Raw genomic sequence first — 15,422 nt, 5'->3', positions numbered from 1 at the left:
ACTTGTCCATAGGTGTGAATGTGAGTGTGCTTGGTTGTCTGTCTCTAAGTGTAGCCCTGTGATAGACTGGCGACCTGTCCAGGGTGTCCCCTGACTTCGCCCTAAGTCGGCTGGGATAGGCTCCAGCCCCCCCGCAACCCTAATGAGGATAAAGCGGTGTATAGAAAATGGATGGATGGATGTAATTTTGTCCCCCAAAATGTCTGCCAACTTCACCAAACCCTCAGGACGACATCATACAATCAGCATCATCCACCTTATTAACTCTGTGGGTTGCAGATGTGTGACTCTAAATCATATAAATGGTTGACACACTCTATGATACGCTCTATGACCTAACTTTCCATCTGCACATTATAATTTCTAAGACACGTCCATTCTGTTGTTGAGATATTGTGTGTTGGAACAACAAATACCAATTCCTGTATATTAGAAATAATTAATAGAATTGAATAAAGTAATAAACGCTGTGTTTATATTTTGTTCAGTATAGTTGTCAAAATATTTGACTTTGAGCAAACTGTTGCACAGATGAACCCAGAGAACAATAGCTGTGACTTTTGAAGATGTACATTTAGGCTACAAGTCCTCATGATTTTCTGGCAGTGTGTGTTGTGTTTTCATCCAGTCTGGACTCTCATGCCCTCACTGAACATCTCCCTCTAGCCAGTCTACGAGGTGTGTTAGAAAAGTTTCAGGACTGGTGTCACAAAAGATATATTTCAAATCCAAACTACAAGTGTTCCTCTTCAAAGCAATCCCCCTGGAGTCTAACACACTCTCCCAGCCTTCTCTGCCACGCCGCCATGCACTCCTGGAAGGATTCTTTCGAGATCCTCCACAGCTCTGTCACCACAGCCATCCTGATGTCGTCTTCAAAACAGGTCCCCTTGATGACCCCCCTTGAACTTGGGGAAGAGGTAAAAATCATACTGAGCCAGGTGGGGTGAGTAGGGAGGTTGCTCCAGCACGGCGATGTTCTTCTCAGCCAGGAACTGTGGGATGCTCAGGGCGTTGTGAGGAGGCACGTTGTCATGGTGAAGCAGCCACGACTTGTCCTGCCACAGCTCTCGCCTCTTCTCGTGCACTGAACGAAGCAAACGCCGCAGGATCTCTTTGTAGACGTGCTGGTTGAAAGGGAAGATGCGTTGTTTGTAGTTTGGGTTTGAAATATATCTTTTGTGACACCAGTCCTGGAACTTTTCTGACACACCTCGTAATCCTGTGTTTGGTGAAGCACTGTGAGCCTTGTTACTGAAATCACCTAATGCCTTTTGATGGAAAGAAACGGGGCTGTGCTGCTGCAGACCTGATCAGACCTGCTGTCAGGAAAAACAACTGTCACTCCTAAAGTGACCTGTTTCAGGACTAATGACCCTATCCCAAAAGCATCTCAAGGGTAAAGTCAACAAGTTAAGCCTTCATTAGGAAAAACTTTGTGGAAAAATAAAACCCATCTACCGGAACAATTTGCAGCCAAGAGAATGACTTTCTTCTCACTAACATGAAGGTGTTAACAGAATATCACCACCCTTTCTATAGTTTAGCCTGTGATTCTGATACAGGATTAGGGTTCCCTCTTAGAATAACATCTCATCATAACGCACATTGGATTGAACAATTGAATACTCCGACGACAAAGCAGAACTGAGCCATGTATCTCTGTTTAACGTAGTTTGCAAAGCGATGACTTCAGTGGTCTTGATTCTTTTACCTCATCTATCTCCTCGTCAGGTATGACGGTGGCCTGAAGCAGAGCAGCTCTCCGTCTCTGGAAGAGGATGAAGGCTTCAGCGACTGGACTCAACGCAGAGAGAGGCGAAGGCAGCAGCGCCTGCAGGAGCTCAGCCAGGGAGGAGAGGAAGATGAGGATGAAGAGGAGGACACAATAAACAAAGCTGTGCCCACACAGACTGCCCAGGCCTCAGTCACGTCCTCAAGCCGGCGCCAGAAACAGGAGCAAGAGGAGAGAGACAGGGTAGAAATGGAGAGGAGGAAGGAGCATAAGGAGGAGGTGATGCGTGCTGAGAGCATGAGGAGGGAGAAAGAAAGGCAGGAGGAGCAAAGGAAGAAGGATGAACTGATTCCAACGAACAGGAGAGAGATTCATAAACCAAATACAGAGGTAAGACTTCGGCTGAACCAATCTTTCAAGGACAAGTCATTATTCCTTTAAAACAAGCCAAAGTCAAGTCTAGTTAAGTGTCAGATAATTTTGCTCAAGTCTCAGGACACTGGTGTTAAGTCCATTTCAAGATCAAGTCAAGTTTGACAAAAACTTGTGACAAACAATCTGAGTTTCATATTATTTAAAACAAGTCGTAGTCCAGTTCTTTTTGAGACAAGTGGTTTTTATTTCAAAGCAATTTTTATTTTTAAGGTACTCAAGTCCAAATCAAGGCTCAAATCACATCCAAGCCAGAATGCAAGTTATTTGAGACAAGTCATCTGATCAGGCTGATTCAAGTCAGAGGTCATGCAAGAGTCAAATCAAGGTCTTCAGGATTCAAAAATGATTTGAGAAATAGTTTGAAACAACAACAATAATAATGATAACAAAGTTAGTTTGAAGTCTGAAACTATTTAGGACAAATCCACGTCATAGGGTATTTGAGACAAATTTGATTTAGGTCCAAAGTTGCTGAGACAAATCTGAGTGAAATTTTCGGAGTCTCAGATAATTCTGAAAAAATTCTGGAAAAAAAAATCAAAGTCACAAGTGTTTAGAAGCACATTACTCATGAACATCAAGGTATTTAAGGTCACGGACAGTTCACTAAAAATGACATGACATGTATCGAAAGAAGCTCTGTTGCGTTCAACTTTTCATGAACAGGTCGAGAAAAGAAAAGAAGTTAAAGTCTCCTACACATCAAAGGTTTTCCTTCACCAAGAGCCAAAACACAACAACTGCTACAGCAGTCCAGCCACTGAGGAAGTGACATCACACATGAACAAGACAAAAAGATTCACCAGGTGTGTAGCACGTTTTATTTTTTATGATAGTGATAATTTACCTTTGTTAAATTGACAAATGTTTAAATTTAACAACTAATATAGTGATAGATAACCATTTATCTGACAATAGGGGACTGAAAATATAAATATTTTCTTTCAGTTTCAGTACTTGATAGACTTTTGACAAAAGCTCTGTTTCTTGATCCAGTATGAGTCAAAGCTTTATATATGTAATGCCTTTTTGTTACATGCAGCAGAGCTGTGGAGCCTGAGGAGGTGGAGCCCATCCTGGAGACAGAGCAGCATCTTGGGAAGATCCGCCGGAGCCTCCAGGAGAAGGAGAGCCAAGAGCTAGAGCAGCTACGATATCGACAGGACAAAGCCGAGCAGGAACTGGAGGAGCTGAAGAGGAGGAGGGAGGAAAGACGCCGAGTCCGGGATGAAGAGGAGCGTCGCAGGGAGGAGGAGGAACACCAACAGCTGGCCAAAGAGGAGGTGACCATGACTGCATTAAAAAAATAAATAACATGTGAAAGTCTAGACAGCATCACTTAGAGATTTACACAACTGCAAGAGGGAATTTGAGAAGTAGGATGTTACCCCAGGTCCCAAGTAAATTGTTTATTTTGAGGCATCATATTGTCTGTTCCAGCTAAACCCCATCCATCCATCCATTATTTATACACCGCTTAATCCTCACTAGGGTCATGGGGGGCTGGAGCTTGTCCCAGCTGACTCAGGAAGAAGGCAGGGGACACCCTGGACAGGTCACCAGTCTATCACAGGGCTACACTTAGAGACAGACAACCAAGCACACTCACATTCACACCTATGGACAATTTAGAATCACCAATTAACCTCAACATGTTTTTGGACGGGCTGCAATGTGGTTCGGTGGTTAGCGCCGTTGCCTCACAACAAGAAGGTTGCCGGTTCGCATCCCGGTGAGGACACACAAGAACTTTCTGCATGGAGTTTGCATGTTCTCCCCGTCTCTCTGGGTTCTCCGGCTTCCTCACACAGTCCAAAAACATGTTGAGGTTAATTGGTGATTCTAAATTGTCCGTAGGTGTGAATGTGAGTGTGCTTGGTTGTCTGTCTCTAAGTGTAGCCCTGTGATAGACTGGTGACCTGTCCATGGTGTCCCCTGCCTTCACCCTAAGTCAGCTGGGGTAGACTCCAGCCCCCCTGCGACCCTAGTGAGGATTAAGCGGTGTATAGATAATGGATGGATGGATGGATGGATGGATGTTTTTGGACCTTTTGGGAGGAAGCCGGAGAAACCACATTGCATGGGGAGAACATGCAAGCCACAGTTAAACTACTAAAAGTCATTTTTATGAGTCATACTGGCCTGTTACAGATACTTCCTGATGCTGTTAAAGCTCCCAGCAACTCATTCAAATCCCAATATCCTCTCCAGTGTTTTGATACTGAACCTGGAGATATTTTATATATTTAACCAAAAGGACATTTGCTAAGCAATAACAAGCAGCCAGTCAATATTTATTTTCATATCAACAAGAATGTTTAATGTGAAAGTTTGTTTTGAAGTGGAACATCTTGCAGCTGAAGAGTCATGTATTCTTTTCTGGAGCTGGTGGAGACCAAACCAGAGCTAAAGGCAGACTGTATACTGAACTTCGATTCATCATGTGGACACAAATAAATCTCCAGGGGGAAGATAATGTTGCCTCTCTTATACTGAATGTCGAAATAGGTGCTAGCATTTTAGCCAATTATACAATATCAGAGGTCATGCGAGCCTTTTTTTTTGCCATTTCTTGCGCTGTAGTTCCCTCTAGTGCCCAAAAAATGACCTTTAACAGTGATACAATCATATTTATTCACATGTTGCTGTTTTAGTCTTTGTAGCTATTATACCATTTGTGCAGCACCCCACGTACAGCACTTTGTTTCAGCTGTGGCTGTTCTGAAGCGCTCTATAAAAAAAGTGGATTTGATTTGATTTGATTTGATTTGAATTGAAATGTGAAGTCAAGCGTGTTTGTGACCTGACTTCTAGGAGGAGAGGAGACAGATGAAGGAAGACATTGAAAGAAGGAGGATGGAGGCAGCAGAGAGGATGAAGAGCCTGAGTATGTCCAGCGTGGACGGAGACGAGATGTTATGTCCCTTCAGCCCCAAAGTTCCCACACACAAGGTAAAAAAGTACCTGCTGTTACCTGGTGACTGTTTAGATTAAATTATACTCAAGTCTTTTTTTTTTTTTAAACTGTCATATAATCAACTTCAACTATATATAAGCAGGTCTCAATACAATATACAGCTGTTTAGCAGCTAGATTTAGGATAACATGGCCTGATCAAAACAGTTTTATTTTGCTGTTCTAAGTTATGATAAAGTTTTTGTTTAACAGTTTTGGAGATGAAGTTTCTCACCAACCACTGCACTGATGACGTGCTTCTTTATAAGCTTAGCTAACTTAAGATTACATTGTGATAGCTATTTTAGTAGTTTAGTTTGGTTAAGTTAAAAGGACTTCATATACAAACTGCTGGTGCAGCTATGAATACTATTTGGGTTCTTACATGTTTGGTTAAGCTACAGCTGATAATGTACAATCAAACTAAAACTATGTGGATATTTAGACAGGACACGGGGTGACCTTCCACTTTGGTGATTCATAAAGTTACATTAACAAATACAGCTCATAGATTAACTTGTGTAAAATGATAGCACCTCTGTAAACATCTAAACATACAGACAAACCCAGTGACCAATAACTGTGTGCTCTCTTCACAGCTGATGGGTTCAGTCTCAGCTTGTAAGTTGCATGTGTGTGTCTGCGTTTGAAAAGCCAGCGTTTCCTGGCTGCACCAGGAACAGCATGTTATGTTATTGCAGAACTCACAAATTCTTGAAATGTTTTATTGTGTCAGTATGATGAACTGTAAACCGTGTCCACCATACATGGCTGCGCTGAGTTCCAGCTTCTGGATGCTTTTTGGACACAAGTTCTGATCTTGTATGAGTTCCTGAACAACATTTTTATGATGTGTTGAATGTTAAAACACCAAAATATTTTTTTTTCAGGACTGAAAGGGCTCCATAGTTGGATGATGTATTAGTGACACTTGGTGGAAATGTCTATGTGCATGACACTGCATGTGTGCTCTTCACTGGTGCACCTTCTTTTGGCATTTTTTCCCCTTAAATTAAACTAAAGAAGTAGTAATACTGTCAGTTTAAAGAAGAAGAGAAAAAAGTATGCTGGTCATGCAAATGAGAAAAAGGACATCCATCCATCATCAATAGTCCTCACTAGGGTCGTGGGAGGGCTGGAGCCTATCTCAGCCGACTTAGGGTGAAGGCAGGGGACACTCTGGACAGATCACCAGTCTATCACAGGGCTACACTTAGAGACAGACAGACAAGCACACTCACATTCACACCTACGGACAATTTAGAATCACCAATTAACTTCTCTCGCTGCCATGCAGCATCCACATAGTCATCCTGGTCCGTTTTTATCTCATATCCATTATGATGTTGTAGTCAGTCCCTCCTTCAAGGTGGGTGCTGGGTCTGACTTATCAATGGATGGCTAGCCTGGGCTCTATCCATCTTTGTTGTCTCCCTTGGTCAGCTTAGTAGCTTGTTAGTTGACCTGAGTGACCACTCTGTTCACAGCTTTGGCCGTTTCAACTTGGCCTTTAACTGAGGTTAGTCTTGCATCTTATGGACTGGCCTACCCAACCCCTCTGCCAGGTCTGTCAGGTCTGGTCTTTGCATTGTCCAGGTTCTCCGCCTGGTTGGTATGTAAATATGTGTACATTTGCAAATGCGTCTGTCATATACATGTGGTTTGGACTGCACCGTCTTCTCACAGGGTGTCTTTAAGAGTTACCTCATACGTATGAAATATGTAACTGGGTGTAGAGATAGTCTTGAGATGATAGAGAACGTATGGTTACGGTGTAGCCTTCGTTCTCTGAATGAAGAGACAATCTCTCCACTCAGAGGCACGTTTCAATTGAAACTATCAGTGAATTCACGCCAGCACGGGTGCCTTATAGGTAACCTGTGGGACGTGCCCAGGCAAGCCAGTGTGTCTTAGTTAGTGTCTTAAGTTATAAGCCACAAGACTGATATCCTGTAGGCTAATTAATCCTGTCGTATGGAGGGGCCCTGAGTCAGAATGTCTTTTTAAGAGCATGGGAAGCATTCCTAAATAACATTATTTATCATCAAGCTAACACATATGAGATGTTGTTTGAACACCGGAGGTCTGGTTACAGGACACTTGGAGCTGCAGGGTTCAGAGGGTGTTGGGCAGAAATCTACCGTCTGAAAACTCCACCTCAGGACCCCTTAACATCTAAATCCAACCACGTTTCAACATAGAATGTAGTTTTTTTTAAAAAACTGACCTGTCAATGGAAAGCATAGTGCTTTGAATCTGGTCATCTGTTCAAGTCTTTGTCTCCACATTCTGATTCTGACAGTCCCCTTGACTGTGTGATCGGCTGCCTGTAGAAGATGCTGATGTGGATTAAGCATTAGTCACAAGGTCAGGTGTTTCCTTCGTGTGTGTTCATGCAGAGGAAAGTTCTGACTTTGGTGTTTGACCTTTAAGGTCAGAGGAAAATGCTTTGTGAACATGTGACACATGTGACTGGGTCCCATAAAAGTGTCCAGGTCTATGACTATGCAATGGATGCACTCAGATCCTTCCCTTAAGTATAAGTAATGCATAACAGTAAAATGGATATTATGACAGTTAAAGGCCTGCATGGAAAACTAAAAGTAGCATATTATCAGTAAAAGTAATAACAGTAATAGCAACAGTTTATCCTTTGATATGATCGTGGGATTGTTGGGACTGGTTCACTAATGTGTTTTAGCTCCTTTAGTTTTAGTTCTGTTTTCAACAACCTGGGGGTCGAGCCCCTCCAAAGGGTCACATAATGATTCTAAACAGTCATAAAGTCATTAATGGGAGGTGAAAAGGGAACAGTACGGGCGCCCCTATAGCTCACCTAGTTGAGCGGGTGACTCATGAACAGGGAGTTCCCTGACCCAGTGGCCGTGGGTTCGACTCCCGTTCACGACCCCTTGCTGCAGGTCTCTCCCCTCTTTCCTGTCTATCTTTACTGCTCTAAAACAAAAAAATAAAAAGACCACAAAAAAAACAAAAAAACAGAGAGAGAAGCTTTTAATATATAACTTAGGTTACATAACTTTAGGTCTCAGATTAAATGATACCAGGCAAAAACTTAAATGGCACAATATGTCTTTAGTGGACCTGCTAGCAGACATCGACATCTGACATGACCAGGACACACAGATGTACTGTTAGGAGTAAATCACCAGCTACAAACTGTGGAAACTGCTGGTGTAATCTCAAGCAAAGTGTTGTTTTTATAGAGTGAAAGTTTATCATATGTTTTGCGCTATATTGTCAAGTACAATGTTTGCCTCTGAAATGTAGTGTAGACATATAAAGTATTACTAACACAAAGTAACATAGAAAACATCAGATGTTTGTTGCACTACAAAAATACATCCTCAAGTCCTGCAGTGATCATTCAGTAACGCTATATAAGTATCATCAGCAAAATGTACTTAAAGTATTGAAACAAAATGTAATCAATTCATTGAAATTGTCCCTGTGAGTGTCATACTATTATGAATAATAACATTTTCTTGTTATATGATTACTTCATTATTATAATTACTCAAGTGAGCAGCATTTTGTGGATGTAGCTGGTGAAAATAAACCTGATCTAAACTATTTAATTTACCATTATTAGTAGAGTCAACTCTGGCAGTGCAAATATACAAAATATAGTCCAGCAGAAATAGAAAATGGCATGAAATGGTCATTTTCCAGGAAAGTTTAAGTGCAGTAAAATTAAAGTAAGTCCAGTAATAGATGTTTCTACAACTTGGTTTAGAATGTAGAAGTCTTAAAACTGTGTTTACGCTAATTCACATTTTGTCACTTCTCAGCATTTTAATCTTTGAACACCATTAATCCTTTATTTCATCCTGAGGTTCTTTGACACAGGAGTGGGTTTTAAATCCGGTCATCATTTACATCCCCTGAGAACAAGCTATGACAACTATTCTTTCCATAAAAGTACATAGTGCAAATCAGTTTGTTTTTCAGAGACTTATGTGTTTAAAAGCCCCATGTTCCCATCAGCTTGTAAAGCTTCTCATGCAGTCTGATGAAGGCCAGCAGGCTCACCTCTGTTTGTGTTGGACCAACTTCTGCGGCTGAACGCACAGCAGAGCTGTAATTAACCCACTTGTGAACCAAGGCAGCAGCATGAAGGGAAACATCCCAAAAAAATTACCTCAGACTTCTTCTTTTTCAGATTACAGAGAGAACGGAGTCCCTGAACCGCTCGCTGAAGAAAAGGTGACTATCTTTATGAAATATCCTGATCAGTTTAACCAGTAAGTTGCACCTATCCTTCCATCCATTCAGTTTGTAACCTTTACTGATACACAGAGAACCACTGAAAGCGTTTCCACCTGTTTTGTAAGATGCCGTGCACACAGAGATATCAATGCAAAAGCAAAGATTAGAGATTTAGACAAACATTAAAGCTCAAAAACCTACTACTACCAATAATAATAATAATAATTATGATGATGTGTACATGACAAGTATTCAGTCCATTTTTTCATTCTTGTTTCTTGTCAACTCCGGCTAAATACATGAATGCAAATGATCTTCATTTACATTGTATTCTATGGTGAAAAGTATGTGGGCAGGTGGATGACCTTAGTTGTTCATGTGCTGCTCACATTTAGCCATGAAGAAACCTCAAGAAGACAGGAAAAGGAAAGAGAGAAAAGTCATACAAATGTAATACACATCTGCACATACAGAGGAAACAAATACTGAAAACAGCTAGTGGACACAAATATATAATATAAATGGTGAAGATGCTCCTATTTGGGATTAGTTTTTAATTTTATACATAATGCTTCATTATCAGTTTGACAGCTTGAGTCAAAAGTGGAATCTTACAGTCTTATCTTATCCAGAGTAACCAAATGTTTTATTTTATTTTATTACTGGATGAATCGTTTACTCTATAAAATGTGACAAATTTAAACATCTTGTTTTGTCCAATCAGCCTAACGATATGCAGTCTACACTGATAAAAAGTGGAACCAGAGATATGAGTCACAGCTATTTGGACCGATAAGTTTAAAGACTGAGCAAATCATTTCAACACTAGTCAACTCTCAGCTCCGTCTTCTCTCTGTCAGATGAGCCTGCTTATAGATGGTTAACCTTTGCCTGTCCAAAGGGAAACACTGACAGAGAGGGTCGGTGGTGACCTCTTCCCCTCTCTCAATGCATCGCCATCCTCAAGCAGTGATTTATCGGTCTGCTTAACTCTGTCCAGATGCAGGCAGCTGTGTTTTCTCTGGTGGTTGGTAAGGTATGTTGGCTCCAGGCAGTCTGCAGCAGGAAATGATCAGCTCTGAGGAGCTCTCAGCAGGAGGGAGCCCTCCGTGAGGATGCTTTTATTTTAAAATAACTGTATCAAGAGGAGTCATGATGGCAACAGACAGTTAAACCTTTGACTCCTGCAGTATTAGTGCTTGAATTGAGCTGTGCAATACACATGCTCTGCTGGGCAGAGGTGGAGGAATTATCAGAAGTCCTGCATTTAAAATGTTGAACCAAATATACTGTGTAGGACTTTTTTTTTTTTCTGAAATGTCACTTAAACAACTAAACTGTTGAAACGTTCCTGCCTCTAACTTTATTACTGGAGGTAAAACTTAGTCAACCCCTTCCAGCTGTGAATGCTCTCAGCAGCGTCTCTAACATCTCGATCCAAGAGTGTGAGATCAGCAGCAGGATGTGATGTCATCTGAGCTGGACGTTGCATCTCGGTGGTGCCTCAGACATGTTGAAGCAAGAGATTCAGATGATGAATGAGGCTTCCTCCCCTGCTGTGAGGGAATGACATTCTGGGACAAACTTTCTATGTGAAGACTTTAAAACGGTCTTTGGGAAGATGACAGGCGGATTTTGTAAATCTGTGTTAAAGAATGAAACTATGCTGCATCATCTGCAGAGACCAACAGACAAGAGCACATCACAGAGACGTTTGTTTACTGAACCACAACCCCAGATTTGAGTGGATTCCTCAAGTCTGAGAGGCTGAGATGACTTTTCTGGTTTAGATTGAAGTGCGAACATGTAAAACTGGGGAGAGAGACAACAGAAGGAAACACATTCAAATGAAAAAAATGAAGTGCCCACCTTTCACAATGAGAAGTGTGACTAATTAAATCTGAATCTCTGGTTTTAACTGTTTGTAATTTCTCTTTGTGTTTCATGTGAATCAGTAACAGTTTCAAGAAGACGCAGCCTCTCGTCCTGCTGTCCAAGATTGACGACAAGCTGGAGCAGTACACCCATGCTGTGGAGGTCAGCTCACACACACACACACACACACGTGCACACACACACACACACATCTGTTGTGCTGCACTTTTAACCCTCAAACCAAATCTTCACACTGCAACAGTCATTTGAAGAAATAACTCGAACTCTCAATTTACAACCTCTGCCGTCACTGGATGTAGCTGCTGGAGCCTTCGCTTGTGAATTCTGTAGGAATGCCCATAGTTAGTGACAAATATCTGATTATTCATCTTAATGATGCATTCAGTTTTACACTTTATATTAACATAATGACAACATTTTAATGCATTCATTTAATGACTCGTGTATACATTGGTACTGAACATATGAAATGAAATGAATGAAAAATACTTTATTTATCCCAGAAGGGAAATTCAATAAATATTAATACAACCCAAATATTTTCATCAAAATATCTGATCTTATCACTTATATTATCCACTCCTACTGACTGCAGCACTGTTAAACATTCTTAATGGTGACCTTTAGGCACTTTCAGTCACTCAAAAAGGTGTTTATGTTACTTTTCTTGTTTGATTGACCTGTGCTGATTTGGTTTGTCACTACCAGACAGTTTTCATATTCTACTGCTACATGTGGAAAATTTAAACCTTAGTGTCATGTGACGAAAATCAACCTTTTAATCAAACAACACTGGCACAAATTATTATCAAATGCGTCTGTCTAAGTATACCTGAAGGAACGTTTGAGGTCAAGGATGGATCAAGGTCTGGTTTAATACAGAAAAGATGACTTTTTAATGAGCAGAGGAGGAAAATGTGATATCCGTCCTTCCCATACACAGTGTGAGCGTGCAGAGGACACACTTAGAACCATGCAGAACACATGAGGGTAACTATAGTTTGCATATATTCATACATTTTGGATTTTAAAGTGAGTCAGGAGGTAAATTTATCATTTTACAATCCAAGCTATTATTTAAAGCAAACAAACAAACAAAAATGGACGAATATTATTCAAAGCAGGGCATGTTTTTTTATCTGTCTTTGAATACAACTGACATTTATTCTGCTACAGGTTTGAACTCACATTGTATGAAACCAGCTGAGGGACAAAAGCAGCTCTGACCCTTTCTGTGACACACTCACAAATCTTTGTATCACCTGCATGATGACCTCAGAAGTTGTTTTTGTCGGAATGTCAGACAGATACATGATGGGAAAACCTGACATTCACAGCTCTTTATTTTTATTCTTCCATTCCCTTTGTCTCTCATTATAAGCATAACACAACCACAGTGATAGATTTATACTGGAGAAATGCCAGTTGTTTTTTATTCATTTCTCATGCCAGTATATGCAAATTTCTATTTATGGTCATTTCTGTAATCATGTAACTTGCCAGGACAGAGATTTTACATTTTTAGAGTGCTATAACAGAGCGGAAAAATTGTAATGCAAAATCACCAGAACTTAATTTGAGGTTTTGATATGAAGAAGAATGAAGAAGCAGCTTTATTGTCATTGTACAAAAACACAACTAAATTTCGTTTGACATCATCTTTGTCACAGTTCTAAGTCTAAATCTGAATCTGCATTCAATCAGCACACACAGGACTAACCCAAAGGCTTGTCATTTTGCAGAACTCTCAGGAGGCCCGGGCAGTGAAGGCATCGCTGACCGACCTGCCCAACTCACCAGAGGTCGTGACCTCCAAGAAGAACCTGTTTGAGGCTGGAGAGGCCTGGAGCCAGAGTCCCAGCAAGGGAGCTACCGTCAAGGTGAGAAAATACTCCGAGACCCTGTACTGTCAGACGTCTGCTTTACGTTGATTTGACGTAAATGAGTGGAATTAGTGGCTTTCAAATAGCCAGTTTTAAAGATGAGATGCTGTAAAAGTATTAAACCACTACGCAGGCCAGCTGACAGCCTTCCCTGGGCCCGGGACAAGATGATACTAGATGCCCGCCCCACTTACCCACATCTCCCCTTTTCTTTGCTCTTCCTTCGTCCGACTGGGCAGCAAGCTCCTCCCGCTGCACTTTGACGCTCCCTCTCTCAGTCTCATCCGTGGTCTGACTCTGTCCCCCCCTGGTGGACCAGCGGACCTTCCTCCTCCTCATCTCTGCTACCTGACGGCAGGTGGATCTCTCGCCTCGGCCTCTCTGTCTCATCCTCTCTGACGGAGCCACTAAACTCGTCCGTTTCTGTCAAACAAACCGTGTTTTGTCAGAATTTTAGTCATAGCTAATGGATATTAAGAGCTAGCCAAATAACGTTACAAGGCTGACAAACGTTGGCTCCGCTGTTTCTTACCTCGCTCTACACTGACTTTACTAGTTCCAGCTTCGTTGTCACCACCTTTTTTTTAAAAAGTATGTTTTAAGCAAATCTCTAAGGCAGGGGTGTCAAACTCTGGCCCGCGGGCCAAATTTGGCCCTCTTTGTAATTATATTTGGCCCGCGAGACAATATCAAATGACTGCTAGAGCTGCCCCCGGTATTATACTGTACAGCGCATTCACCGCTAATACTACAAATCCCATAATGCCCTGTTGTTGTTTTGACACGTCAATCAGGACAGGACCCAGAAACTCCCTCTCCTCTGTGACAGTAGGCATAGCGACTTCACACTACAACTGTCACTGTGCCACTGATGTGTTTTTTTATTTATAATTTGATTTTGCATGTCTCCACTATTAAGTTATATATAATGTATGGTAATGAGCGTTGCTTGTTCCATATTCAATGTTAAAGAAAAATGTGTTTCGGTCCATATTAAAAGGTTCATTTGTTCAATGTTGGCCCATGACTTTGTTCAGGTTTTAAATTTTGGCCCACTGTGTTTTTGAGATTGACACCCCTGCTCTAAGGCCTATATTTTCTTCCTCTCTTTTTCCTTTTCTGAGCACCAGACTTCTGCTGAGCGGACATTTTGGTGCTGAAGTGCAAAATCCGAACTTCCAATAAAAGGACATCAGATGTTGATCAGGGGCCAAACCATTTTATGTTGGAGGTGGGGGTGGAGGGCAACTCCAAAGATATTAAGGACAGTTCAGACGAAAACAAATTAAAACTTCTAACTCAAATATTGCTCTGTTTCTTTCCATTAATAGCCCTTCTTTGGGGGAAAAAATCCATAATTCAATGAGGGTCCAGTTCTGGGCCCCCCACCCCACTCTGGGCCCGGGACAACAGACCCGTTTGTCCCCCCCTATCGGCGGGCGTGTTTGGGTTGACATAAACTGATTGCAGAACTAGATCTCTTTTGCTTTTCCAGATTTTATATTTGTATATGTAGCATCTGCATGACAAAGAAAAGTACTGATGTGACAGCAGTGCCACGAGATGAAAGAAATTACATGAAATCATTACTGTGACATATCCACGATAACTGAACAAAGAGTCTGATTAGTTTGAAATGAGACAAAAACAAAACAGGAAATTTTCACATCAGTGGTCAGATGGTATCTACAATCTAACAGTTTAAAGCTGCTGCAATGCACCGGGAATCCTCACAAAACAGGGGGAACACAAAGTTGGCACAAATTTATCAGGATCTACGAACACTCATCAGAATGCTTTGCTTTTGGTTTCAAATATCCTGTCAGAGTGTTAATGTGTGTTTTTGATGAAGGTAAACAGCTGCAGTGTAAAAACAGACAATCACCTGAAGCTAATCGGAACAGATTGCTCAATGAGGATCATGTTTGTCCGACCTCAAAGCTACAAGCTCGCACTTCTATTTTCAGTCTTGGCAGCAACTTTAATGCTCTCGTGTCTCATATGTACAATATAAATCTGTTTTATTGGAGTTCTCTGGTGTACAAACCAGACAAGCACACTCATGTCTGCAGAGACTGCTGACTGTTACGTCTGTTTTTGTTTTTTGTTTTTTTCCTTTTAGCCTGCAGGGAGTAAAACAAAGAACCAGATTTTGGAAAATTAGAATTAGGTCAAATGTATTATCGAACACAACTGATTGGTGATTCTAAATTGTCTGTAGGTGTGAATGTGAGTGTGCTTGGTTGTCTGTCTCTAAGTGTAGCCCTGTGATAGACTGGTGACCTGTCCAG

At 41.3% G+C, this 15,422-nt stretch overlaps 2 protein-coding genes across 4 annotated transcripts in view; one reads left to right on the top strand and one right to left on the bottom strand.

Annotated features, from left to right (window-relative positions):
- lsp1a (lymphocyte specific protein 1 a) overlaps nucleotides 1-15,422 on the top strand; it is a 47,033-nt gene that overhangs the window by 22,169 nt on the left and 9,442 nt on the right. For both annotated transcript variants that reach the window (XM_008281703.1, XM_008281702.1), the window contains exons 4-10: nucleotides 1,735-2,125; nucleotides 2,837-2,976; nucleotides 3,213-3,453; nucleotides 4,985-5,122; nucleotides 9,306-9,349; nucleotides 11,308-11,389; nucleotides 12,991-13,128. In XM_008281703.1, coding sequence (XP_008279925.1) covers nucleotides 1,735-2,125; nucleotides 2,837-2,976; nucleotides 3,213-3,453; nucleotides 4,985-5,122; nucleotides 9,306-9,349; nucleotides 11,308-11,389; nucleotides 12,991-13,128 — 1,174 coding nt within the window. The remainder of the gene's footprint in view (nucleotides 1-1,734; nucleotides 2,126-2,836; nucleotides 2,977-3,212; nucleotides 3,454-4,984; nucleotides 5,123-9,305; nucleotides 9,350-11,307; nucleotides 11,390-12,990; nucleotides 13,129-15,422) is intronic.
- prr33 (proline rich 33) overlaps nucleotides 7,517-15,422 on the bottom strand; it is a 19,587-nt gene continuing 11,681 nt past the window's right edge. Inside the window, exon 4 of one of the 2 annotated variants that reach the window (XM_008281705.1) lies at nucleotides 7,517-7,551. In XM_008281705.1, coding sequence (XP_008279927.1) covers nucleotides 7,517-7,551 — 35 coding nt within the window. Of the gene's footprint in view, nucleotides 7,552-7,807; nucleotides 7,827-15,422 lie in introns of those variants that run through there. The other variant, XM_008281707.1, reaches the window with a different exon arrangement.

Source organism: Stegastes partitus, unplaced genomic scaffold (assembly GCF_000690725.1).
Source record: "Stegastes partitus isolate 25-593 unplaced genomic scaffold, Stegastes_partitus-1.0.2 Scaffold242, whole genome shotgun sequence".
Taxonomy (NCBI): domain Eukaryota; kingdom Metazoa; phylum Chordata; class Actinopteri; family Pomacentridae; genus Stegastes; species Stegastes partitus.
This window is presented reverse-complemented; position numbering and strand designations above follow the sequence as displayed.